Source organism: Sorex fumeus, unplaced genomic scaffold (genome assembly GCF_029834395.1).
Source record: "Sorex fumeus unplaced genomic scaffold, SorFum_2.1 ptg000072l, whole genome shotgun sequence".
NCBI lineage: Eukaryota > Metazoa > Chordata > Mammalia > Eulipotyphla > Soricidae > Sorex > Sorex fumeus.
Genome location: NW_026606129.1, coordinates 49595646 through 49622275, shown reverse-complemented (window position 1 = coordinate 49622275; position 26630 = coordinate 49595646). Strand labels below are relative to the sequence as shown.

The window sequence follows — 26630 nt, the reverse complement described above, 5'->3', positions numbered from 1 at the left end:
AAAGTTTTGGTTCAGGCCTCCCTCTTCCCCCCACAAAGTGATTTATCCACCCCCTCTGACTCTTTCCTGTCCCTTCAGCTCATCGGGGCCACGGGCATCTCCTATGGCTGTAACCTGAAGGACAGATTTGAGGTGGATATTGTGGGCAAAATCCCTATAGGGTGAGTTCTAGCCTGTCAGGTCAGGGAGGGTTGGGAGGGGGCGGGGCCAGGACTGTGTTTGGCCTCACAGATGCCCCTTGCAGGCTAGTAGCCCCAAAGGTTCCCAATCCCGAGTTATTCGTGAAGCTCTTGGGAAACGCCTTCACCATCGCTGTGGTGGGGTTCGCCATCGCCATCTCTCTGGGGAAGATCTTCGCCCTGAAGCATGGCTACCGCGTGGACAGCAACCAGGTCTGGGCGTGGCAGGAGGGATGTAAAGAGGGGTGCCAGGTCTTGGGGGGCCATCAAGTGGGGAAGGAAGTCAGAGCTGTGTAGGCCCCTTAAGGAACAGGTACCCCCATGGAGGTCTTCTCATGTCCCTCTCCTTGTAATCCCACTCCCCCCAGGAGCTGGTGGCCCTTGGCCTCTCCAACTTTGTTGGAGGCTTCTTCCAGTGTTTCCCAATCAGCTGTTCTGTGTCTCGGAGCATGGTACAGGAAGGCACTGGGGGCAACACACAGGTAGGTGGGCATCAGCTATAGCCCATGGGTGCATCCGTGCACTCTCACCCCTGTCCACCCCTCACTCCACACCCTTCCCACTCTCCCCTGCAGGTTGCTGGAGCCCTCTCCTCTCTCTTCGTGCTTGTTGTCATACTCAAACTTGGAGAACTCTTCCATGATCTACCCAAGGTGAGCCCCTACTCCCGTTCTGTCCCCCACCCGCCTCCTGCCCCAGCTAGACCTCAAAGCAGCAGATCCACCCCCCGATAGGGGAGCCGGCGCACAAGGTCATGGCCTCCTTAACAAGGTGGAGCTCTTTGGAGTGAAGTTTGGTGTCAAGGGCTAGGAGTTAGAAACTTTCAGAATCAGTAGCCAGAGACATAATGCAGGGGTTCAGACATGTGGCTTGCATGCTGCTGACCCTAATTCGATTTCTAGTACCATGTGTGAGTCTCCCCTCCCACAACCACTTTCAGTGTGTGGCCCTAAAGCCCACAAGATAAAAAATCAAAAACCTCTCAGAGTACTGCTGGCGCGATAGCACAGCGGTAGGGTGTTTGCCTTGTACGTGGCCGACCCGGGTTTGATTCCCAGCATCCCATATGGTCCCCCGAGCACCGCTAGGAGTAATTGCAACACCAGGTATGACCCAAAAAGCAAAACAAAAAAAAAAAAAAACAACTCTCAGAGTGAGGTTTAAGCTTTGTTTGGGGGGTGGGCATTGTTTCCCATGGTTTGGGGTGATTCCCTGGAGTCCCTCATGCAAGAGTGGGCTAGTCTCTGGGTACCTTTTATCAGCCCTTGGTGACCCTGTCCCCCTCCTCCCCAGGCCGTGCTGGCCGCCGCCATCATTGTGAATCTCAAGGGCATGTGGCTGCAGTTCAATGACATCTGCTTCCTCTGGAAGACGAACCGAGTGGATCTGGTGAGGGTCCTGGGGCCATAGTAGGGGGACAGCCCCAGCCCCAGGGGCCCCCCTGGAACCTCCTGGTCCTTCTATTTGCAGATGATCTGGCTGGTGACCTTTGTTGCCACCACCCTGCTGAACCTGGACCTCGGGCTGGCAGTGGCAGTCGTCTTTTCCCTGATGCTCATGGTGATTCGCACACAGATGTGAGTCATCCCTTTGGGTACCCCCGGACCCCCTGCTCCCCTTAGGCTGCTAAGTGCCCCTTTTCCTCACACTGTCTCTCCCTCCCAGGCCTCATTACTCTGTCCTGGGGCAGGTGGCGGACACGGATATTTACAGAGACATGGTTGAGTACTTGGAGGTGAGTGGCCAATCTTCATGGGAAAACACCTCAAAGGGTGGATAAGAGCAGGGGGACCCTTTCCCCACCTGTCATAGGCCCTGGAGTCTGGGGATTTCAAGGGTGGAGGAGGGATGGGCAGGGAGGTGTCTGTGTGGGAGCCCGGGTGTCCCCAGCTGCCTCTTAGAGCAGACCTGCATCTAAGCACGATGACAAGGCTCCAGGCTCTGCAGAGGCTGTTTCTGAGTCTGGTCACATTGACATTCCTAGATCCCTGATCATTTCCCCTCTGATGAGCACAGAGAGGGTATCTAGGCTAAAGCAAGCCCCTGGTTGAGAGAGGCCGTGAGGGAGCAGCCCTACCACCCCGGGTTCTGTGCTGAATGTGCTGGAAGCTGGGAGGCAGCTTACGTGAGTCCCTGCTGCTGGGAAATAGCCCCCAGTGCAGGGGCTCCAGACCCAAGAGGTCCCAAGGCCCCCAACCCAGGCTTGGATGGTGGCAGATGGAGGAGAGGTGCGGGAGGAGCCCTGTAGGCCTGGCTGAGGCCCTGGACAAGGTGCTAGGGACTGGGGAGCCCGGGGTTGCCAGGTGGGCCCAGGGGCATCATGCAGGTAGTGTAAGACTGAACACACGCAGCGAGAGAGAGGAGGGCTGAGCCTTGCCATCCTGGGTCTGTCCCCAGGCGAAGGAGATCCCAGGCGTGAAGGTCTTTCGGTCCTCTGTCACCCTGTACTTTGCCAACGCTGAGCTCTACTGTGATGCCCTGAAGAAGAGGGTGAGGCAGCGGCATCCCCCGGGAGTGTCACAGGGCCCCTCAGCTCCCCAGAGCAGTCACATCCCTTCCCTGACTCTCGCCCCAGTGTGGTGTGGACGTCGACTATCTCATCTACCGGAAGAAGAAGTTGGTGAAGAGGGAGAAGCGGAAGCTAAAGCAACTGCAGGAGAAGCAGCAGGAGCAGGCAGGGCCCGGCCCCTCCCACCCCCAGTCCCCAGGCACCTCCTCCTCCCCCCCCTTCAACTTCTGCCTCTCCCTCTCCTGGGCCCTTGGGACACCACTTCCTCCCTGAGGTTTGTGCATCTGGCTGTCCCTTGGCTTTGGGGCAGTTCTCGCCTTTGACTTGCCCCTCTCCCTGGTCTCTTAGGGCACTCTTGATGTCAGTACCAACATCAACATTGAAGACACTGAGTATAACAGTGTGGAGGGCGCCAAGGCCAAGGTAAGGCTGGAGGTGGGAGAGGCACCCACGCCCATGACCCCTGGGGAGTTGTCTGGCTTCCAATGCTTGTACTGGTGTCAGGAGCAGGGCAATAGTGCGGACACCCTGTAGGGCAAGCTCTGATGACAGGCCAGAGAATTCTGCTTGTAGCTCTTGTCTGTGATCTAGACAATCACCTTAAATCTGTCAGTGTTCATGGGTAGATGGGAAGGAAGGGATTGGGTATGGGGGAGGAAATCTGGGAACAAAATGAGGCACTAGGCTCAGTAAGAGACATGGGGTGGGGGGGGAACTGAGATGTGTGTGTGTGTGTGTGTGTGTGTGTGTGTGTGTGCATGCGCGATTCAGCCACATGCAAGACAAGTCCCTACCCATTGTACTCTCTCCAGCCCCACTTTATTTTTTTTCTTTTTTCCAACCATGGGTTGGACCCAGAATATCTCAAGCAAAGCAAGTGCCCGCAACTGAGCCATCGCTGTGCAGACCCTGCGCTCTCTTCCCTCCTCAGACATCCCTGTGGGGGTTGGGCCTGGGAGGCAAAAGCCAAATCTCTGTGATGGCTACACTCTGGACTGGGGCATGCTTGTCTGAGTGTCCCCTGTGTCCCTCCTGCGTGGCGTCCGGGAGGCTCCCTGTGCCCATCAATGTGGGCAATGACCTGGCATGCCCTGCCCTTTGCTGTACCTGCCTGGGCAGCCCTGGCAGTATGTCTGCTTTCCCAGGAGGTGCAGCCAGAGACAGAGACACAAGATTCTTCGGAGCCCACATTGCCTGTGGAGCCCTCGGACTCAATGGTGCCTGGCAGTGCCAAAGCTGACAAGGCCTGGACGGTGCCAACCCTGAAGTCCTTGGGCCTGCCTCAGCCGGACTTCCACAGCCTCGTCCTGGACCTGAGCACCCTATCCTTCGTGGACACTGTGTGCCTTAAGAGCCTGAAGCATGTGAGGGGCAAGAGGGCACCCCTAAAAGGGCTGGGAGGAGGAGGTCAAGGCCCCTCTGGCCGCCACCCCATCACCATCACTCCAAACGCTACTGAGCCACTTGCTCCTTCAGCACAGACACGTGCTCCGAGCTCCCTCACTAAACACCTTCCCCGCCCCCTGCCAGGCGCCCCTCCTTGGAGGAGCCTCCCTCTGAGTCTAACCCCCCCCCTTTTCTGCTGCAGATTTTCCACGACTTCCGGGAGATTGAGGTGGAGGTGTACTTGGCTGCCTGCCACAGTGCGTGAGCTGGGGACTGGCCGGGGTGGGACCACTCCAGCCCAGAACTCTGCCAGGCAGCACAGAAAAGCTTCGTTCTCTGGAACTGGAAGTGGGCAGTATCCTGGGATCAAGGGATCAAGTGTTATAGTGACTAGGGCTATGGCTTCTGGGTTGGAGGTCAGGGGTGACAGAGGTCAGGGCCGGTGTTGGTGCCTGGACCTAGGGCTCCTGGTGGTTCCTGAGTCAGGGGGTGTCTTTGCCCACAGGCCCGGTGGTGGCTCAGCTGGAAGCCGGGAACTTTTTTGATGCCTTCATCACAAAACAGCGTCTCTTTGCCACTGTCCACGATGCCGTCCTCTTTGCCATCCAACACGCACCGGGACACTCTACCAGCACAGTTGCGGTGAGCCAGCCTCAGGCCCTTCTTGGGGCTATCGCCATGGCCCTGGCCCTGGCGAGCCCACACAGTTCCCCCTGGGCTGCCTTGTCCCCCTCTTGTCTCTCCCTGAAGCGGCTCCTGCAGGAAGGCATGACCTCGGGGGTCTAACGAGAGCCTCCCCTCCTCTGCCCACTCAGGCCACCAAACTGTGACCCTGCTTTCACCTGCCTGAGACTGCCCCCTGCAAGAAGACGGGATGGGGCACTCACGAGAGCCCCTCAGCCCTGGGCTGCCTCCAAGGAGTCACCGAGGAGTCCCCTCCTTATACACACACAACTCAGGGACAGGGGTGGGACTTGAGTTCAGTATCCAAGCCTGGGAGGGGGCTGGGCCCAGGCAGGCACTGGCCGGGGCATGACTCCATGTATTCGTATTCTCAGCCTCAGGAATAAAGATTTGTTTTTCCAATGTCAGGCTCCACTGGGGCTGGGGTGGGGAGGGATGGGTGGGGGGTAGGGGGTGGGCATGGCAGTGCACAGAACTGACTGGTTTTTTGTTTTCTTGTTTTTGTTTGGGGGAGGGGGTGGGCTTCACTTTGTTTGGGTCATACTCAGGACCTACCTCTGGCTCTGTGGTCAGGAGTAGGGGACCATGCCTTGCTGGAGATGGACCACATGCCAGGGGAGCACCTTACCCCTATCTCCAGCACCCAGACTTGCTTCTGACCCTGATGCAGGACCCTGGAGACAGAAACTGGGGGCAGGTTTGAAGGTTGGGGTGGTGGGGAAGCAGAGAGCAGAAAGGAGAGCTGCGGGGCTGAGGCCTCGAGGGGGACGTTCAGGATCACAGCTCCCTGCACAGCTCAGCGCACCTGTGTCCTCAGCTGAACAGTTGGAGTAGGAGCTGGGGGAGATCCCCGATGGGAGCTGGGTCTCTGCCTTAGCTCAAGCAGCGGCCTAGCAGGAGCCGAAGGGGGGCCTGGGAAGGTGTTGTGTTTCCAACTGTGCCCAGAGGTCAGAGAGATAGAATAGTGGGTAGGGCACTTGCCTAGCATGTGGTTGACTCGGGTTCAGTCCTGGCACCTCCCATGGCCCTCTGAGTCCACCAGGAGTGATCCCTGAGCATCACCAGGTATGTGCCCCAAAGCAGAAAAAAAAGATCTGCTTCAGGGCTGCCTTACAGTGGATAAGGCACTTGTCTTGCACGTGGCTGACCCCAGTTGGATCCTTGGCACCCTTAAAGTCCCCTGATACCACCAGGAGTGACTCCTGAGAATTTCTGGGTGTGATGTCCCTCCATAAAAATCTGGAGGCTAAAGCGATAGTACAGCAAGCACTTGCCTTGAAGGCAGCCAACCCAGGTTTGATTCCTGGTACGCATATATATATATATATATATATATATGGTCCTCTGAACACTGCCAGGAGTGACTCCTAAGTCCAGAGCCAGGAGTAAGCCCTGAGCACCACCGGGTGTGGCCCCAAAACAAAAAATAAATAAATAAAATAAAACCCCTGACACCTGGGCACGTAGCTCAGAGGGCAGCAGTGGGTCCTCAGAACAGCTGACAGCTGAGGGAGCGGGCAGCAGAATCTGAAGCCTGAGCTTGCCTCCTGCATACAGAACGGAACAGCGATAGTGCCCAGCAGTCTGCTCAGGAGCACTGGAAGAGCCAAGGCCGGGAAATGCTCCTGACCATGCCGGGCTTGGCACCGGGCTCTGGACAGAGCAGCCCTTGCTCTGCTCTGGTTTCTTCAGGGCCTGGCTTGGTTGCCCTGCACATCTCTCATGTAAATCCACCTGTAAATCTACTCAGCCAAGGAAGTCAGCTCTTTCTGTGCCTGCCACCCCCATTTGTCTGCTGCCCCACCCCCATGAACTTCTCAAGAAACCAGAGACCAGAATGGTGCCTGGCATGAGGTTGTGCCTGGTAAATATTGACCAAACGCTGGGCAGGAGTGGAAGGCAGACCTCAGACAAAGAACTGCAGGTGGTTAGACACGCTTTGAGGAAAATGGCGTCAGAGGCAGAGAAGGGACAGCATTGGCCTCTGTGTCCTGGAAACCAGGCTCAGGATCCGGCCTGTCTAGAGCACAGCTCTAGTAACACAAGCGCCCAGGCATGGGGAGCTGTGTTTCTGACCCACGCAGGACTCAGCAGCACCAGAGAGGCCTGCGGGGGCACTGGGAGAACGAAGCTCACACACCTCATTGCCGGGGGAAACTTCAGGCTTTACTGGGAGAAGAGGTCACCTTCCGAGCAACCCCACTTGGCTGCCACGTGGGCTGTGGGGGCTGCTTTGAAGGCTGGTCTTTGATTTTTGTGGGTTGGCTGTCCAGTTGGGAGGGGAAAGGGCTCCCCTTTTGTGTCCTGTGCTTCCCTGGGAGACTGGCCCAGGGCTCTCAGCGCGCTCTTGCCCTCATCTGGAACCTTGCCCAGTCTGTGTTTTTAGCCGGGTCTCCCCTCACCAAGGGCCCAGCTGGAACATCAGCCTCGGAAGCCCCCGGGGGAGGACTGTTTGCCCTGTTGCCAGGCACCCAGGTTCCGGCAGGCACTGCCACAGCCATGTTGCACACGCACTTGTGCCTGCCTGTTCTGCTCCTACTGGCGACGCCCACCCTTGTCTCTAGCTGGTCTCGGCCTCCGTGGTACCAAGTGGGACTAGACTTGCAGCCCTGGGGGTGCCAGCCCAACAATGCAGATGGCTGCGAGGTCAGCCTGGGCTGTCCCGGCCGTTGGATGGGCCTGGGGATGAACCACATCAGCTCAGTAGCCTGGGTGACCTTGGCCACCTCCGTGGTGCTGGTACTGAGCCGTACTGTGTGGTGGCGGCACACGGAGACCCAGAGCGAGGTGAGATGTGTCCTCGGGCCCACCCGGCCTCCTAGCCCTGCCTTTGTGCTTCTGGCTACCCTGTCCACCCCTGCATTCCCATGGCCAGAATCCTGTTCCCTTGTGTCCCTCTGAGGTCCCAGTTACTTGTCTAGCCCCCATGAGGCCTGTGATCACCCCAGCCCTCTCCAGGTCCTCAAGGGCTCACCCTGGCCTTGGTCCCCCCCCTTCCCACCCCATCCCCCTCCCTCTTCTCTCATGTCTGCCTCTTGGTCCTCTCCTCAGCTTTCAAAGGTGACCATGGACCCCAATGCATCCAGGAAACGTCGGGTCCCCATCTCCGACCGCGCAATCCTCCTTAGGGTCTTACATATGTTGGATGCCCTCCTGATCCATATCGAGTGCCACCTGCAGCATCTGGCCACCGAGCGGCAGGCTCAAATAAAAGTGATTCCTGCCCAGTGAGGGTAACGCAGCTCACGTGTCTGCCTGCTGGGGAGGACTGTGGCTCAGGACCGGGCTGAGCCTGCTGGGTGCGAGCTCTCCATGGGGCTCGGTGCCCAGGCTGCTTATCAAACATTGCTGCCCTGCTCCAAACCCTCCACAACTCCTGTCCACAAAGAGAAATGCTCTTCTGGGGCTCCTGGGAGAAGCACTGGCCAGAAGCCAGAGTCAGCACAGTCAGCTCCAGCCTGGGCTCCCAGCTGGGGCTGCTGGTGTTGGTGCCCAAATTATAATCTTTTCAAGGGGAAATGGGGCTGGAGAGACAATACAGCAGGTAGGATGCTTGTCTTGCACAGGGCTGACCCGAATGTAGATCCCCAGAATCTCATATGGTCCCCTGAGCCCTGCCAGGAATGATTCCTGAACAAAGAGTCAGGAGAATGTCCTGAGCATCACCAGGTATGACATAAAAACAAACCAACTGGAAAAACTGGACATGCATGAAAAATAATGAAACTGTATCTTACTGCATATACATTACTAAAAATTAAATATTTATATTCTATTGTTCTGTTATTGTTTTGAGTCACACCTAGCTGTGCTCAGGGCTTACTCCTGGCTCTGTGCTCAGGGATCACTCCTGGAGGTGGTCAGAGAACTATACGCAGTGCTGGGGATTGAACCAGGGTCAGCCATGCACAAGGCAAGCATCTTACTCTGTATTCTCTCTCCAGTTCCTAGAATACTACTTTTTAAAAGAAAAATAACAAATATGGATAGAAATGTAGAGAAATGATAACTCTGTACACTGCTGATGGAAATGTAAACTACACAGCCGGTACAGTAAAGAGTATAGGGGATTATTTAAAAATAAAGCATGGAACCAGAATGACAGCGTATTGGGCAGAGTACCTGCCTTGCACATGGCTGGCCCGGGTTCAGTCCTTGGCATCCCATATCATTCCCTGAACACTGCCAGGAGTAGTTCCTGAGTGCAGAGCCATAAGTAACCCCTGAGAATTACTGGGTATGGCACTCAGGAATCAAAACAAAAACAAACAAAAAGTAAAAGTAAAGTCTAGAAGGATACAGTACAGCAGGTAGGTCATTTGCCTTGCACACAGCTGATCTGGTCTGGATTCGCAGTACCCCAAATGGTCTTCTGAGTGATTCCTGAATTCAGAGCCAGGAGTAAGCCCTTAGCACCACTGGGTGTGCCCCCTACAAAATGCAAAGCAGAATTTCCCTATGACACAGAATTCTACTCCAAAATCATTGAGAACAGGGTATCCACTTGTATGCTTAGTTCATTAGTTCATTCAACCAGCACAGCTGGTTCAGTGGCAGAACATGTGTGAGGCCATGAGATCTCCAGCATAGACACAATATGGAAACAGCGAGACTGGAGAGTGCATATCTGGAGGGCTGGGTCTGAGACCCGGCACAGCAGGATCCCTGAAGCACAAGCCAAGAGAAGCCCTTAAGCAATCTCGGGTGTGGCTCCCAAACCAATAAACAGATAAGATGGAAGTAGCTTGAGTGTTCCTAAACAGATGAATGAATGAAATGGGTATGTGAAATAAGCCCAGAGCTTTAGTGCTATAGAGCTATAGAGCAGCAGGTGGAGTGCTCGCCTTCCACCTAGCTGACCCACATTGACCCAGGTTCAATCCCCAGCAACCCAGATGGTTGGGACATCTAGGAAAGTGGCCTGGATTTCTGAGTGCAGCGCCAGGAGTAAACCCTGAGCACTGCTGGGTATGGCCCAAAAATAAAACCGAAAAATGGTAGAGGGAAGTGGTTACTCTGGAGGAGGATGGAGTGCTGAAAGGAGATAAAAAGGGCTTGTCATGGGCCCAGAGCAACAGTACAGCAGGCAGAGTGCTTGCCTTGCATGCAGCCCACCCAGGTTTGATCCCTGGTATCCCCGAGTATTGCCAGGAGTAATTTCTGGAGCCAGGAATAATCCCTTAGCGTCGCCTGGTGTGACCCAAAAAGTAAAAAAAAAATTTTTTTTCAAAAGGGGGTTTGCCATAGAGGCAGGCTGGGGTGATAAGGAAACTGGGGACATTGCCGGAGAAATGGACACTGGTAAAGGAACTGGTGTTAGAACATTGCACATATAAAACTCAATTATGAATAACTGTAATTCACAATGATTCAAACAAAAAAAATGAAAAAGATACTGAAAACGAAATGAAAATGAATAATCAGGGACTGGCAGAAATGAATGGGTACAGACTTCCTGTTTGGGGTGATGCTCCCATTTTGGTAGTAATTGCACCACATCTTGAATATATTTAATGTTACTAAATTGCACACTTAATAATAACTAAGATGTTAACATTTCTAATGTATATTTTACCATCACTGTCACAGTCACAGTCCTCCTGTTATTCATCGATTTGCTTGAGTGGGCCCAGTAATGTCTCCATCGTGAGACTTGTTACTGTGTTTGGCATATCGAATACGTCACGGGTAGCTTGCCAGGCTTTGCCGTGTGGGTGATATACTCTCGGTAGCTTGTTGGGCTCTCCGAGAGGGGCAGAGGAATTGAACCCAGCTTGGCCAGGTCGGCTGTGCGCAAGGCAAACGCCCTACCGCTGTGGTATCGCTCCATATTTTACCATAATAAAAAAAAAAGACTTCACAAGTCATGAACTTGTGATATGTGCTATAACATGGATGAATCTTGAATCTATGGTAAGTACAATGACCCAGACTTAAAAGGACAAATATTCTATCATTACATTTATATGAGAGACCTAGAATACATAGAACAAATACATAGAACTGAGAAGCTAGACAGACAGCACAGAGGTTGAGACTTGCTTCGCATGCAATTGACCTTGGTTCTAACTCCAGCTCTACATTTGGTCTCTTGAGCATTACCAGGAATGATCCATGAGCACAGAGACAGACGTAAGGCCTGAGTAACACTGGGTATAGCCCCAAGTTCCCCACCAAAAGAAAAGAAAAAAATGGAGTTTATTAGTAACTGAAGGAAAGGGGGAAATGGTGAATTATTGCTTAATGGGTAGAGATTTTCTGTTGGGGATGAAAAATTTCTGGAAATAGAGGTAATGGTCATAAAATTGTGAATAAACTTAATACCACTGAATTGTACACACATAAATAGCTCTGATGCAAGGTTTTATATACATGCCAGTACAATTTTAAACAAAATGAAAAAAATAACATTAAAGAAAAGTTAGTGCTAAAACAATAGTACAGCCGGTAGGGTGTTTGCCTAGCACACAAGTGACCGAGGTTTGATTCATGGTATCCCATATGGTCCCCTGAGCCCTGTCAGGAGTAAACCCTGAGTGTAGAGCCAGGAGTAACCTCCAAGCATTGCCAGTGTGGCAAAAAAAAAAAAAAAAGAGCTGGTGACATGGTTCAAAGGACTGGAGTACATGTTGGAGACCCTGTATGGTCCCTAGCACCGTAAGTCACCCAAGCAATGCTGGGAGCGACCCCTGAACATGGAGCCAGGGATGTCCCCAGAAACATGGAATGGGTCAAGGACAATAAGTAAGATGAAAAATAAAACTTCGAAAAAGGAAAAATCTAGGAGAATAAGTGGATGAGAATATTGACCATTGAGCTAGCAGAGTAGAGTGTTATATCCCTCCCAGGCAGTCATGGGCCTGGTACAGCCTGGAGAATCTCTGAGGGTTGAAGATGGGAGCCTCAGAGATGGATAAAGACAGCAGGCCTGTTAGAAAGCTCGAGGGCCTGGAGAAACAGTATAGTGGGTGGGGCGCTTGCCTTGCATGTGGCCAACCCAGGTTCAATCTCCGGCATCATCTATGGTCCCCTAAGCCCCGTCAGGAGTGATTCCTGAGCACCACCAGATGTGACCCCCCAAAATAAAGAGTTTAGTTTGAGGGTCCTAGAGACAGTATAGTGGTCAGGGTGTTTGCACACAGTCATTCTGGAATCTATTCTATTCAAGATATGGTGCAATTATTAACTACCAAAATGGAAGCATCACTTCAAACAGGAAGTCTGTATCCATTCACTGAAATTAAGACAATTATGTTTTTCTTTTGTGTATTTTCCAAACCCCTCTCGGAGAGCCCGGCAAGCTACCGAGAGTATCTCGCCCGCACGGCAGAGCCTGGCAAGCTCCCCGTGACGTATTCGATATGCCAGACACAGTAACCACAAAGTCTCCAATGGAGACTTACTGGGCCCGCTCGAGCAAATCGACGAACAACGGGAGGACAGTGATACAGTGATTTTCCAAACAAGGAGTCTTTATTTTCCCCCCCAATTTGGTCTCCAGAGCCACCAGGGATGATCCCTAAGTGCAGAGCCTGGAGTAAACCCAGAGCACATCTGAGTTTGACCCAAAATTTAAAAAAAAAAAAAAAGAAAGAAGAAAGAAAAATTAAAAAATATAGTTTGTGGGACTGGAGTGATAGCACAGCGGGTAGGACGTTTGCCTTGCATGCGGCCGACCTGGGTTCTATTCCCAGCATCCCATATGGTCCCTTGAGCACTGCCAGGAGTAATTCCTGAGTGCATGAGCCGGAGTAACCCCTGAGCATTGCCAGGTGTGACCCAAAAAATAAAAAAAAAGTTTGTAATTTAAAAAAATTGCTGGGAGCACAAATGGCAACGTTGAGGGATTACTCCTGCCTTTGCACTCAGGAATCACTGAGTATCCCATATGGGATACCAGAGATTGAACTGGGGTTGGCTACGTGCAAGGCAAGTGCCTACCCACTGTGCTATCTCTCTGGCACCTCAGAATGTGCTTAAAAGGGGAAGTATATTTTGATCTCACATCACCACATTTTCTAAATAAATTCTAAAAGAGAGAGTTGTGAAGATTCTTGCAAATCATCACAAAAGCTACTGCCTGTACATACAGTCTTATTTATTTAAAATTTTTTTTTTGAGGAGGAACTTTTAGACCACCTGGGCTGTGCTCAGGGATCACTCTTGGTGGAGCTCAGCTCACACGGGTTGCTGGGGATCGAACCAGGATCAGTGATATAAGGCAAGCGCCTTAACCCCTGTACTATCTCTCTGGCCAGCATTTACCATCTTATTTATTTATTTATTTATTTCAGTGTGAAGGATGGAACCCAGGGCCTCATACATGCAGTACAAGTGCTCTGCCACTGAGCCACATCCCCAGTTCTGTACTTGACCTTTCGGGACCATGTCCTTTAGATCACCCTTAAGACTGTCCTTCCCTGAGTCAACATCATGGTGCTGGTTATCTCACCCACCTTTCCTTCTCTCCCTTGGCAGCCAGGAAGGTGAAGGGGCAGAGATAAGTGACTAGAAGTAGAAATTATTGGAATAGGATTTGGGAAAGGACAGGGTGTGGATTTGAGAAATGAGTGAGGAGGACGCTGAGGTTGTGAGCAAGTGGGTAACTGATGTGTCCCGTCATACACTAAAATTAAGACAATCATGTTTTTCTTTTGTATATTTTCCAAAGGGCCTTTATTTCCCCACCACCACCACAAATTAGTCTTCAAACATTGATTTTTTTTTTCCTTAACATGGATTTCTCCTGATATCTAAAGATTTTAAACAATTGTATGAAATTTTTCTAAGCAAATGGCGATGAAGTGAAGAAACAATTGCATTAATTTTACAGAAAAGGGGCTAGAATTACCCAAAGTAGAGGACATGCTTTGCTTGTATGAGGTCCAGCATGTACACACACACACACACACACACACACACACACACACACACACATTTTTAAAATTCCTAGCCACCCCCCCCACCAAATAAAGACATGCCAAATAACACATAAAACCTAAAGTAATACTAACCTCTGGGAAAAGTGGGAATGCTTGGAGAAGCACAGTGCTATACCAGTGGTTCCCAAGGGAAGGGCTTGGCCATGCTCTCTGGCTGCCTCTGTATCAGTTTCCTGGAAAATACGCAGTTTTGTTTTTCACCTTTTGTCATAAAAGTGAAAATCATGGTTGGAGAGATGGTTTAAACGGTTGGAGTGACCTGGGGAAGGTGGGGGGAAAGAGGTAGGGTTCCAGGCATCACACAGTCCTGCTCTGGATGTAACTCTTAGCTGGGAGTAGGCCCTGCACACTTAGCCAAGAATAGCCCCTGAGTACTGCTGTGTGTGGTCCCCCCCCCAAAAAAAAAGAAACTGGAGATCTTCTGAATTTCTGAGACGACAAATAGGTGCAGATGAGTCTGTTGTGAAAGTGGAGATCTGAAATGAACTTTAGAAAGGTCAGGTCACTTAACTTGCTAAACCCACACACACAGCCTTCTGAATCTCTTGATTTTCCATGCTGGGGAATAGAATCCAGGATCTTGTGCTTTTTTTTGGGGGGTGAGGGAGGGCAGGAACACACCCAGTTGGGCAAGGATGGGGCCTATGGATTCCTCTGGCAGTGTTCAGGGGACCAGGCTGTGACAATTATCACGCTGGGCCTCCCACTTGGCTATAGCCATTGGGCTATCTCTCCAGCTCTGAGTTACATTCTCTTCTGCATATTTTGTTTGTTTGGGGGGACCACACCTGGCTATGCTCAGGAGTTAATCCTGGCTCTGCACTCAGGGATCACTCCTGACAGGGCTAGGGGAGCATATGTGGCGGCTGGGATAGAACTGAGTTCAGGGAAATGAAAGGCAAGTCTTGCAGTCATCCACCCCTCCTACTGTCTCTACAATCCTCTCTGCTACAGTTTTTTACAGGGGCACCACCAAGTTGCGCTCCACCTGGAAGTGGGTCTGACCATTTGGGTGCTGAACCTGATGATATTGTGCTGAGGGTGGGGCTCTACTTTCAGGTGGTGCTTAGGGGACTATACTGGGGCTCACATAGTTGGCATTTGCCTACCTGCTTTGAGCTAGCTCCCTAATTCCTTATGTCTTCTACTTCTTTGGTTATTGTGTCTTTGATTTTTGGGTACACACAGCAGTGCTCAGGGCCTACTCCTGACTCTGTACTTAGGGATCACTCCTGGCAGAGCTAAGGGGACCAGATGGCAATGCCAGAGATGGAATCCGGGTCAGCTGGGCAAGGCAAGCACCCTCCCCCCTGTACTGTCTGTAGTCCCCCTACATAATTTTATTAAAAAGAGGAAAGCATAGCTTTCAGCCATGTCCCAGGGCCCCAGGATTCAACGCTGGTGCTTTAGCCCCACAAAATCCATTCCGGAGCACTCCCAAGCCCGTGAGAACACCCAAAAACAAAAACAAAAAAAACAAACCACCCTGCGGACTCGGGAACCTGCGATTCGTGAGAAACGTCGTCACGTACTCCACGTCCTACGGGTGTGAAGTATGATGAATTTCATCCCTGCCCTTCACCTCCGTCCTTCCCCCAAGCCGCAGCCCCACGTAGAGCCGCAGGGGTCAACAGCGGGGCAGCAGCTAGAGAAGCCCGCAGCACACGTTCCCTCCCTGGGAGCGAATACTCGCGAGCTCCGCCAGGGGGCGGCCGAACGCCCAGTTCTCTCACTGCGCCTGCGCCGCGAGCGTGGCCGCGTCCTGCGCATGCGTGCCTCAGGCGGCCCCGGGTACCCAGGACCTCGAAGATGGCGGCTTCCGCGGTGTGCAGGGCTGCCGGCGCCGGGACGCGAGTGCTGCTGCGCGCCCGCCGCTCGGTGAGGCGCGGGGCGGCGGCGGGGCCGTGGGCCGGGAGGACGCAGGCGGGGCCGGGCGTGCTGGCGGCCGCCGTGGGCCGAGCACGGCCGGGCTGCCAGGTCAGGGCCGCGGGAAGGTCACGACCCGGGCCGCCGAGCGGAGTGTTGGGGCCGGCCTAGGGGCGGGTCGCGGGGCCGTGGGGCCGCGGGGTCGCGGGGTCGTGGGGTCGCATCCCCACCGCGACCCCCGCTCCGCCCCCTCCCCACGCTCAGGCCCCGCCGCTTCGTTTCCGCAGCCGGCCGTGCTGAGGGCACCTGCCCTGCGCGGCGCCGCCACCCTCGCCCAGGTCCTGCAGAGCTTGCCGGAGACGCAGGTCAGCGTGCTGGACAACGGGCTCCGAGTGGCGTCCGAGCAGACCTCGCAGCCCACCTGCACGGTGAGTCGGGGCCGCGGGCGCCTCCATCTTGGCCCGGGACGGGCGGTGACCTTGGGCTCAAGGCCTCGCTGCGCTCTGCGACTCGGCCCTCACCGGCCAGGCCCCACCCGGCCACCTCCCCGCTCCTGGACGTCCCGCGAGCCTGCCTCCCCTGGACGACGCGGAAAAAGCGGGTGCAGGGACTTGAGGGGGTGGCCACCTTCAGGGCCCGAAGGTTAGACCCGAAGACCTCAAAATTGACTCAGGAATTTAGAAGGAAAAAAAATGTAGTAGTATTATTATTACTATTACTATTATTATTTTGCTAGATAGGCAAATAGATGCAAAGATTTTACAGACAGAATCCTTCTCTTTCCACCCCAGACCTCCTTTGAAGTGGTCTTATTGTTAAATTCGATTTTCTAAGGAACAGGTATAATTTGGTGCTGAACGACAAAAGATGACTGAAGTCTTCCTTACTATCTGTCAGCTGTGTATACCTGCCCAAAGCCTGTTAAAGGCTCTTGGTGGAAGATGCACTTTCAGATGTTCTGGGTTGTAATGAGCACCGCTGGTAAACCCTTCCTGTAGACAGAATACTGTTGATTAGAATCAGAAAGGTGGAGTTAGAGCACAGCAGGTAGGGCACTTGATTTGCATGCGGCTGACCAAGGTTCAGTCCCCAGCACCCTATATGGTCCTTAGAACCTGCCAGGAGTATGAGCGCCTCTGGTGTGGCCCAAAATCAAAAAAGGGAGTGGGGTGGGGATTGGCGGGTTATAGAATATAATTTGCTTTCTGAGATGTTTGGTGCCCATGTAAAAATAGATGGTGAGCCTGCTGGAGCGATAGCACAGTGGGTAGGGCGTTTGCCTTGCACGCGGCTGACCGGGGTTCGATTCCCAGCATCCCATATGGTCCCCTGAGCACCACCAGGACTGATTTCTGAGTGAAGAGCCAGGAGTAACCCCTGTGCATCGCCGGGTGTGACCCAAAAAGAAAAAAATATATATGTGTGTATGTGTATATATATATTTATATATATAGTGAGGGGCTGAAGCGAAAGCACAGCAGGTGGGGCGTTTGCCATGCATGCAGACGACCCAGGTTTGATTCCCAGCATCTCATATGGTCCCCCGAGCACTCTTATCCTGAGTGCATAAGACGGGAGTAAGCCCTAAGTTTCGCCGGGTTGACCCCCCCCCAAAAAATAGGGGCCGGAGTACAGTGCATTTGCCTTTGCATGCGGCTGACCTAGGTTTGATCCCTGGCATCCTATACGGTATATGGTCCCCTGAGCACTGCCAGGAGTGGTTCCTGAGTGCAGAGCCAGTATATATAAATATATATAAACACATATATACATATGTAGCATAGTGGTAGGGCGTTCGCCTTACAAGCGGCCAACATGGCCGACCCGAGTTCGATTCCTCCGCCCCTCTCGGAGAGCCCGGCAAGCTACCGAGAGTATTCGATATGCCAGACACAGTAACAACAAAGTCTCCAATGGAGACGGTACTGGGCCCGCTCGAGCAAATCAACGATCAACGGGAGGGCCTTTACCTTTACCTATATACATATATGTGAGAGATTGTACAGGACTTAAGGCATATTTGCCTTCCTAGACGCAAATATGGTTTCAACTCAGATTCCATCCCTGGTACTGCATATGGCTGTCAAGCACCACCAGGGGTCGCTCCTGAGTGCCCATGTGTGCTTTCCTTTAGATTTTTGGCTTAGGGATAACATCATTGGTACTAAGGAGCTACTCTCAGAGGTGTTTGGGGGCCCATGTGATGCCAGAGATTAAACCTAGGTCTCACAAAGCAAAACCTGGGCTCAGTCTGTCTCTCCAGCCCCTTCAAGTCTGATTTTGTGTGTGTGTGTGTGTATTTGTGTTTCTGTATTTGTTGTCTGTTTTTTGGGGGGCTACACCTGGCAGTGTTGAGGGCTTACTCCTGGCTCTGTTCGCGGATCACCTCTGGCAGTGTTTAAGGGGTCCAGAGATTGAACCTGTGTCTACTGCACGCCAAGTAAATGCCCTATTTGTTGTACTATTTCTGTGATCCTTGGTTTCTTTCTTTTTTTTTTTCATAGCTGTGAATGAAGATGTGAGGGCACCTGCCTTGGGTGGCACCGCTTTGATGTGATAAAATAATTCAGTGGCTCCGCTGATAGACTCATTTCTTAATGCTTAGGAAGCTGGTCACCAGAATATAGGCAGCATATAAAGCTTTTATTTACTTATTGTTTTGGGGCCACACCCAGCAGTATTCAGGAGTTGCTCCTGGCTCTGCACTCAGGAATTATTTCTGGTGGTGCTTAGGGCACTATATGGGATTTCAGGGATTGAACCTGGCCACATGCAAGACAAATGCCCTACGCACTATACTATCACTCCAGCCCAGCACCCTAAAAGCTTTTAGAAGAAGCAAATAACTCACAAATGATGTGCTGCTTGCCTGGGAAACACACACACACACACACACACACACACACACACACACACACAGTCACTGAAAAGCCTGTAAGAATTTCATATGTTGGCCAGAGATGATACAGTGGGTAGGCCACTTGCTTTGCACGTGACCTACCTGGGTTTGATTCCTGGTGCCCCATATGGTTTCCTAAACCCTATTGGAAGTGATCCTTAAGCACAGAGCCAGGAATAAGCCCTTGAACATCTTGGGGGTTTGCCCCCTACCCCCTCATAGAAACATCTATAGGTTTTCATCTTTGATAACCAGCCAGGATACAGAGCAAGAGAGGTGCCGCCTTGTTGGTCAGTGTTCTGGTGCTCTATGCTCAATGCACAGCTGTAGTCCTGCATAAGGGTCCTGCTGAGACACTCTCCCCACCTAGTGTCCAGGGCTTTTTGCCTGGGACTTGTGCTGAGTTACTCAGGGTGGGGTAGGAGTGGGGCTTCAGGGTGGGCTTTTTGTGTGTACCTTTATTGATGACTACTTATCCAGGTGGGAGTATGGATTGACGTTGGCAGCCGTTGCGAGACCGAAAAGGAGAATGGAGCTGGCTACTTTGTGGAACATCTGGCATTCAAGGTGAGGCTACTGATGTCTTTCCTTTCCCTGCCTAGTGTGACTGTTCTCTCCTCATGATGCAGGCCAGAGAAGTTTGTACCTGAGTCAGGCACTTTGTTGGGGGCAGTCCCACTGGCACTTCTGGAAGGAGCCATATGGGCTTAATCTTCTGCCTGAGCATATATGTGAGGATTCCTCCTCTTCCCCAGAGAGGCCAGGCCTGTGTTGTGTGCATGCAGTGATGTGGAGTTGCCAAGGACGTGTGCAGGCATCATAACAGACAAGCCCACCAACGTGGCGTGCCTGGGCCTCTCTCGGTTGTAGAAGTGAGTGCTGAGCTGTCTTGAGGATAGGGCCAGTCAACTACCATGGCCTCTTGGCCAGCCCATGTCATGGAGATTGAGCTTTTTATTTATTTATTTTTTTAATTTATTGAATTGCTGTGGGAAAAGTTACAAAGCTTTCAGGTTTAGGTCTCGGTCATGCATATATCAGTCACATTTCCCTTTACCAATACTTATTTTTCACCACGAAGAACCCCAATAAACCCCCACCCCCCCATGCCTGTGGGGCAGATGAATTCTAGTTAACACTCTATCTACTTTGACTAGATTCATTGTTTCGATAAAAGTTGCACCATTATTATTTAGACTTTACCCCCTCCCCCCATCAGCCATGCTGAGAAAGCATTGTGAAATGATTTGCTTTCTACGCCTGGGTTCAAGAATTAAATGATGAAATGATGGTTTTGGATTTCTGCTATTTTACTTATTAGCCCTGGAAGTATTTCTACTGAGAGTCAGATAATTAAGAGATTGGTTTCTGTGCTCTGGAGTCATGGCTGTGTCAGAGGGCCGCTCGTGGGGGGCAATTGGTGACCTCGGTAGGGCGTGAAGGACGGGCCGGAAGGCCCCCCCCCCCGCCCCCCCATGAGGTTTCAGTCGCGCCCCACCCTCGGCTCATACCTGCTCTCCCCCATGCGGCCACCATCTTTCTTTCCAGAGAGGAGAGGGCGAAGGGGGCAACACCCTTTCCCCTCCGGGCAGGCATGATGGCCTGGATTAACGCATAGTCCTTTCGCTTTTCTGCTCCAAACTGCTGGTTTTCTGCATTAAGTCCTTGTGCTTCTGGGGCCGTGGCCATGCCGGAGAGCCGCTTGTGGGGGGTAACTGGTGACCTCGGTAGGGCGTGAAGGATGGGCCGGAATGCCTCCCCCCCCCCATGAGCCCATGAGGTTTTGAGACTGAGCTTTTTTGATGAGTGAACTTGTAGGTGGAGGAGAGAAGGGGTGGGTGGGGTGTGGAGCGGGAACACAGTCCTGCCAGCTATAGCTTCACCAACCGATGTGATGATGTCAACCACAGATTTGTGTGTGCCCCAGTGCTCAGCTTACGCACACACGCACACACACACACACACAGACATGGGCACACACATGCTCACACACGCAGGACCAGATCTGGGCCTCAGAGAAGAGGCAGCTAGATACATCCATTGGTAGCAAAACTGGAGCTGGTCCTGGCTGTCAGTAGAACGAAAGAAGGGGCAATACTGGTATACACAGACTGTGAGGAAACACTTAGTCCGGTCGTATCTTTATCTCCTATCCCTTGGCTGTCCCTGTTCTGTTGGCACATGATGGTGCAACCTTGGTCAGTTTAAGGTGCCAGATGAGCAGACTCATGACCTGATATTTGGGGCCACACCCAGTGGTGCTCAGGGGTCACGCCTGGCTGTGTTCAGGGCACTGTGGTGGTGCTAGCGAGTGAACCTGGGCCTTTTGTGTCTAGTCTGTTGAACTCTGGCCCTTGGTGGAACCTTAAGACTGTGGGGATGGGGGATTCTGGGCTCCCACATGTCCCTGATTGGTCTTTTTGATCATCTGGTTCCAGGGAACAAAGAATCGACCTGGCAATGCCTTGGAAAAGGAGGTAGAAAGCATGGGGGCCCATCTGAACGCCTACAGCACCCGGGAGCACACAGCATACTATATCAAGGCGCTCTCCCAGGATCTGCCAAAAGGTATCATTCTGAGGAGGGGGCAGGAATGGGGGGCTCAGACTCTAGGGGTGTAGAGCTTGGGTTCTCAGAGCCCCTGCTCAGGCCAGAGAGTGGTGCTATCTTGCGTACATGTGGACTTGGAGCAAGAGGTGCTGGGGGCTTGTGCCTTTACTGGTCTCCCAAGCCTTACCTGCTGCCCAAACCTGTCCTTGCATCCAGCCGTGGAGCTGCTGGCAGACATCGTTCAGAACTGCAGTCTGGAAGACTCCCAAATTGAGAAGGAGCGTGACGTGATCTTGAGGGAGCTGCAGGAGAATGATGCATCTATGCAGAATGTGGTCTTTGACTACCTGCATGCCACTGCCTTCCAGGGCACGCCTCTTGCCCAGCCTGTGGAAGGGCCGAGTGAGAACGTCAGGTGAGGTGTGCGGAGCCTGTCATTTTCAGGGATACTGTGGGATGTTGGAATCTTTTCATTTGTTTGGGGGCCACACCCACTAGTGATGGGAGCTGTTGCTGGTGTGCTACTGTGTTCAGAGGTCACTCCTGGCAGTGCTGGGGGACCATGCAGCACCAGGGATGGAAACTCAGCTTCCTGTGTGTAACTCATGTGCTGCAGTCCTTTGAGTCCTTTTAACGGCCACATTTTTGTTGGAATTAGGGTTTTTTTAGACTGTTTCTGATAGTCTGGAGTGGGGAGCTGGGCACCCCATCTATGCTGCTGCTTGTTCTCTGGTGGGGTGAGCTTGGATGCTGTCAAGAACTCCCCCAGTGTCAGAGTGGACACAGGCTGCCCTTCTGATCTGAGAGGGGAGAAGAAACCAGGGGTATTCTGGGCCTGGCTCTCCAGAGACACTGTTATCTTCCTATCTGTCTGCGCAGACCCACTCTCTGAGAGGAGAGCATTGAATCACTGTTTGGAGAGGTGAGGACCCTGTCTGTCTTGCAGGAAGCTGTCTCGTGCTGACCTGACCGAGTACATCGGCAGACACTACAAGGCCCCTCGCATGGTGCTGGCGGCGGCTGGAGGTGAGGAAAGTGTGCATTGCCAGCCATGGGTCACCGGATCCTGGGTCTCCTGGTCCTGAGCACGACGGGGGGGAGGAGGTGTCCCCTGCTGGGCTCCTCCTTTCACCTGTGCTTGCTAGGTAAGGTAGGAGTCTACACTGCCGCCTCTGGGACTGGCCACATGAGGATGCTGTTCCCCGCTGTAGGTGAACCTCAGCCGGCCTGCTGGGCTCTTCAGGCCCAGACCTTTATCAGTGCCCGGCCCCTCCCTGACCTAGGCTTGGGTTGCGCAGATGTGTGACACTGACCATTTGCCGCCTGGGGCAGAAGGGAGGGGAGTAGCAGGGAGGGGGTGGGGTGTTCAGCAAGGGGGAGATGAGAGAAGGCGCACTTTTGGAGTACATACTGTTTGGAAAGAGGCCCACAGTGGGGAGATTTAGTTACAGGCCAGAGGGGCTGGCAGGCAGCAGCATGGCTCACCTGATGGGCAGAAACTGGCCCTGCAGCCATATGGAGGTCTGTTGTTGAGAGCAGACATGGAAGGGCCACGAGTTGTGGGTGCAGGCTCTGTGGTGGGGTGCGGGCAGGGATATTTCTTCATGGTGAGGTGCGGGCAGGGGTGTTCCTCCATGATAGGGCATGGGTAGGGGTGCTCCTATATGATCAGGCATGAACTGGGGTGCTCCTTTGTGATGGGGCGCGGGCAGGGGTGCTCCTCTATTCGGCCATGGCAGCGGGGCAGACGAGAAAGAGCTGTGTTTGGACCCTTGAGGTCAGCAGTCCTGGAGACCAAGAGTAGTTTCAGCCCTGATCTGTCAGACTGTTGAGTCCAACCAGGTCTGAGCTCAGGAAAGGAGAGAAGGGGCTGAGGCACCAGTATCAGTCACCCAGGACAGTGCTCACAAGCCAGGGTGACAGCCCCAGGGGACATTGCTCACCAGCCAGGATGATGGTCCCCGAGGGGGTAGTGCTCTCCTGCCAGGATGACTTTCCCTAGGGGGCAGTGCTCTCCTGCCAGGGTAATGGCTGCAGGGGTGGCCTCTGGGCAGGAGGAGGAGAGGTGTCGCAGATTCCTCGGGGTCTGAGATTGGAAAAGTCTTTAGTTCTCGGGGTGGACCCCAGAATGAGTCACAGTTCTGCAGTAGCACCTTTTTGTCTCCTCTCCCTCACCACCCTCTACAGGGCAGCTGCCAGGATTTGCTTGAGGACTGGAGGGACAAGGAAAGGCAGAGCAGGTGGCCTAGTTAGTGCCCAGGGGGCTGCGGCCCTGTTCTCGATGCGCTGGCCAAGGGGTGGCAGCTGGTCGGTCCTGGACCCGTGAAGGATCCTCTCCTTTCACCTCTCCAGTGTCATGACTTGCTCATGTTTCCCACCAGACTGCACATGAGGCTGCTGGCCTGTATTTTTCATGGGAAGTAGGGGTGGCAAGGATTGAACCCAAGGCTTTATACCTATGAAGTATGTACTCTACCCCAGTGTGCTCAGGCAGCATAAGTGGTTCCGGGGATGGGACGGGGATGACTGCTGTTCGGTCAGCACTTTTTTTTTTTTTTTTGCTTTTTTTGGGTCACACCCAGCGATGCACAGGAGTTACTCCTGGGTCCACACTCAGAAGTTACTCCTGGCAGTGCTCAGGGGACCACATGGGATTGCTGGGAATCGAACCCAGGTCGGCCGCTTGCAAGGCAAACGCCCTACTCACTGTGCTATCTCTCCAGCCCCCTCAGTCAGCACTTTCACTCCTGTACTCTGTCCGGCCCCTAAAACATCTTTCTTGACAGGAGTGGAGCATCGGCAGCTTCTGGACCTGGCCCAGAAGCACTTCAGCAGCGTCTCTGGGACATATGCAGAGGACGCTGTCCCCGCCGTGACTCCATGCCGCTTCACGGGTAGCGAGGTGGGCAGGCTGGCGGCCAGGCAGGGATGTGCTTCGGGAGGACCCCTTGGTGCAAACTTGTCCCTCGAACTCCAGCGCTTGTTGGGAGGGGCCTGGGGCTGCTGCATGACACACACATGCACTCCCACATCCGCACACACTTCCCCCCAGACCTTTCCCTGGGTAGTCTTGTCTCCTTCAGCCTTGCCATGTGCTGTTTCAGATCCGCCACCGGGATGATGCCCTGCCCTTTGCCCATATAGCCATTGCAGTGGAGGGTCCTGGCTGGGCCAATCCTGATAACGTGACTCTCCAAGTGGCCAATGCCATCATTGGCCACTACGACTGCACCTATGGGGGTGGCAAGGTAAGTGCGAGGGCTGGGCAATGTGCCTTGCCTCTAGCAGAGAGGGGTGCTGTGTATTCAGTGTGGACGCGGGGCTATGCTGAGTACCCTTGTTTCTGGTAGCACCTGTCCAGCCCACTGGCTTCAGTGTCTGTGGCCAACAAGCTCTGCCAGAGTTTCCAGACCTTCAACATCTGCTACGCAGACACCGGCTTGCTGGGCGCGCACTTTGTCTGCGATGGGATGAGCATTGACGACATGATGTTCTTCCTGCAAGGCCAGTGGTGAGAGTCAGCGTGGCATTGCCGGGCCCTGGGGGACAGTGGCACGCCACAGTATGGAACACAGTGACACCATTAACCTCCCCTGCTTTAGGATGCGTCTTTGCACCAGTGCCACAGAGAGTGAGGTGGTCCGGGGCAAGAACATCCTCAGAAACGCCCTGGTGTCTCAGCTGGATGGTGAGTCTTGCGGACCTGTGGGGACCTTCAGGGCCAGTTCCTGAGATTAGAAAGGACAACTTCGGGTCACAGCACCTCCCCCCATCCATTCCCTTACTCCCACAGCCCAGCAAGGACTGGCACTGCCCTAAAGGGCCAAGTGGGGGCCAGACAAGCAACCCCGTTAGAGCAGTTGTTTATTTTGTGGAGGCAGTGGCTGGGACCAGAGCAGGTTTCTGGGTGGGCCAGTGGACCTGGAAGCCTGTCCTCATCCTGACAGGCACAACTCCCGTGTGCGAGGACATCGGACGCAGTATCCTGACCTATGGCCGCCGCATCCCTCTGGCCGAGTGGGAAAGCCGGATTGCGGTAACATGGGCTCCTGGGAAAAGTTCTGGGGTCTTCACCTGACACACTGCTAGAGGGTGGGGAGTGAGGCCTGACAGCAGAGACAGCCCTGGTGGCAGCAACCGTCACACATGGAGCTGGTGTAATTGGAGGGCGGGGCCCAGGGCTAGTGGCTGGCGTCGGGTGGGGCTTTGGAGGTCTCCAGCTGGCAGAGCCTCATAGCCTGCCTTCTGGGTGAGGGCTCCACCACGGTGCACATGGAAGTTCTTGGTCCACGTGGAAGTTGTTGGCCCACTGACTGACATTAGCTGGCTGGGGCTCCCCAGGGGCCCGTGAGTCACTGTCCTGTTCTGCTCTGCAGGAAGTGGATGCAAGTATGATCCGAGAGGTCTGCTCCAAATACTTCTACGACCAGTGTCCTGCAGTAGCGGGCTACGGTGAGTGGCCTGCAAGTCTGCTCTTTGTTCTCTCTGCAAGGATCTCTGCTTCCCCTTCAGCACCCCGCCCCATACCTGCCCACCACCCCCACCCCATCCACTCTGAAGGCAGCAAGTTGAGGCCCCCAAGAGGCTCAGCCCAAGAGCCTGGCTGCCAGGGAGTTCTTGCTCAGAAAACCTGTCCCAGCAGCTCCCTGTCTCCCTGCCAGGGTGCCTCCATCGGTGCCCCACACCCGCCAGGTAACGGATACCTGCACAGGTGGGGTGGGGCTTCCAGGGCCAGGCATGAAGAGACAGGCTCGCAGCCCTGCGGGAATGTTCTCTCCCCTCTTTCCACTCAAAGCCTGTCTTGTGCTGCTCTGGGCAGCTCTGAATTGGGTGTGGCTCAGGGCCAGGTGTCCCTGCACAGGCCAGGGGCCCCACCCTGACGCCCTGCCCTATCCCTACAGGCCCCATTGAGCAGCTCCCAGACTACAACCGGATCCGCAGTGGCATGTTCTGGCTCCGCTTCTAGGCAGGAAGCCTCTGCAGACAAGAAGGAGGCCCAGGTTCACTCACTCCCCCCCCCCAAAAAAAAAAATGAAAACCACGGCACCTCAGCACACCAAGCCCGTGCTGCAGGGTCTGCACAATAATAAAGTCTTGTCTTCAGAGCCATGTTGTCTGTCTTGGGTTGACATGCAGTCTATGGGCAGTGGTTTGGGGCTCGGGGACTCTTGATTCTGCACCCCTGAATGCTCTGCCTTCCTATGGGCTGATGTGGCCTCAGCAAGGGGCAAGTGCGGGGGCTGCGCACCAGGCGGAAGCCTTTGATGCTGGTAAGCTGAATCCAGATGTTTCCACTTAATCACTTAGTCTGTCCTGAGAGGGTTGTGGGAGGGACCCCACATCGGAACTGTGACTCCAGCCATGGGATGACTCCAACCATGGAATCTGGGTGGGAAGCCCCTCTCTCTGGACACCAGCTAACACTCACTGTGGTCCTTATACCCCTGGATGGAGCGGGAAGGGCCAAGGGCTGCTGAGGCCCCTTTGTGTGTGTTTATACTCTGGATTCTGGGAGGAGGGTAGCCTGGGGCATAGTGTTCCCATTTGCTCCATAACTGCTGCCTGCACAGGCAGGGCAAGAATCTTTTGCCTTCTTAGGTCGCTGACTCAGGCTC

The 26630-nt window shown here is 53.6% G+C and overlaps 3 protein-coding genes across 4 annotated transcripts in view; all 3 read left to right on the top strand.

Moving 5' to 3' along the window:
- LOC130037803 (cadherin EGF LAG seven-pass G-type receptor 3) overlaps positions 1-5152 on the top strand; it is a 36337-nt gene extending 31185 nt beyond the window's left edge. Inside the window, exons 8-21 of one of the 2 annotated variants that reach the window (XM_056129731.1) lie at positions 79-161; positions 245-392; positions 548-661; positions 755-832; positions 1473-1568; positions 1650-1756; positions 1845-1914; positions 2577-2669; positions 2755-2853; positions 3037-3111; positions 3834-4052; positions 4277-4331; positions 4580-4716; positions 4890-5152. In XM_056129731.1, the coding sequence (XP_055985706.1) occupies positions 79-161; positions 245-392; positions 548-661; positions 755-832; positions 1473-1568; positions 1650-1756; positions 1845-1914; positions 2577-2669; positions 2755-2853; positions 3037-3111; positions 3834-4052; positions 4277-4331; positions 4580-4716; positions 4890-4904 (1389 nt within the window). In that variant the 3' untranslated portion in view covers positions 4905-5152. The remainder of the gene's footprint in view (positions 1-78; positions 162-244; positions 393-547; positions 662-754; positions 833-1472; positions 1569-1649; positions 1757-1844; positions 1915-2576; positions 2670-2754; positions 2854-3036; positions 3112-3833; positions 4053-4276; positions 4332-4579; positions 4717-4889) is intronic. The other variant, XM_056129732.1, reaches the window with a different exon arrangement.
- A 2105-nt stretch (positions 5153-7257) lies between these two features.
- Positions 7258-7989, top strand: TMEM89 (transmembrane protein 89). Its single transcript, XM_056129688.1, has 2 exons — positions 7258-7545; positions 7810-7989. Exons 1-2 carry the CDS (start codon positions 7258-7260, stop codon positions 7987-7989), a joined length of 468 nt encoding a protein of 155 aa, XP_055985663.1.
- A 7443-nt stretch (positions 7990-15432) lies between these two features.
- On the top strand, positions 15433-26053 carry LOC130037392 (cytochrome b-c1 complex subunit 1, mitochondrial). The gene is made up of 13 exons (XM_056129241.1): positions 15433-15578; positions 15854-15994; positions 18946-19032; positions 20904-21033; positions 21232-21430; positions 21962-22041; positions 23802-23917; positions 24120-24263; positions 24366-24526; positions 24618-24703; positions 24963-25051; positions 25392-25467; positions 25917-26053. Exons 1-13 carry the CDS (start codon positions 15510-15512, stop codon positions 25979-25981), a joined length of 1443 nt encoding a protein of 480 aa, XP_055985216.1. The 5' UTR covers positions 15433-15509; the 3' UTR covers positions 25982-26053.
- Positions 26054-26630: the final 577 nt, after the last annotated feature.

Excerpts from the sequence above, each read along its gene's own strand:
- TMEM89 (XM_056129688.1), top strand. The coding sequence starts at position 7,258 with ATGTTGCACACGCACTTGTGCCTGCCTGTTCTGCTCCTACTGGCGACG. Across the intron at positions 7,546-7,809 it reads ACACGGAGACCCAGAGCGAG|CTTTCAAAGGTGACCATGGA; the intron begins GTGAGATGTGTC and ends TCCTCTCCTCAG.
- LOC130037392 (XM_056129241.1), top strand. The coding sequence starts at position 15,510 with ATGGCGGCTTCCGCGGTGTGCAGGGCTGCCGGCGCCGGGACGCGAGTG. Across the intron at positions 23,918-24,119 it reads GCCGCTTCACGGGTAGCGAG|ATCCGCCACCGGGATGATGC; the intron begins GTGGGCAGGCTG and ends GTGCTGTTTCAG. Across the intron at positions 25,468-25,916 it reads TCCTGCAGTAGCGGGCTACG|GCCCCATTGAGCAGCTCCCA; the intron begins GTGAGTGGCCTG and ends CTATCCCTACAG.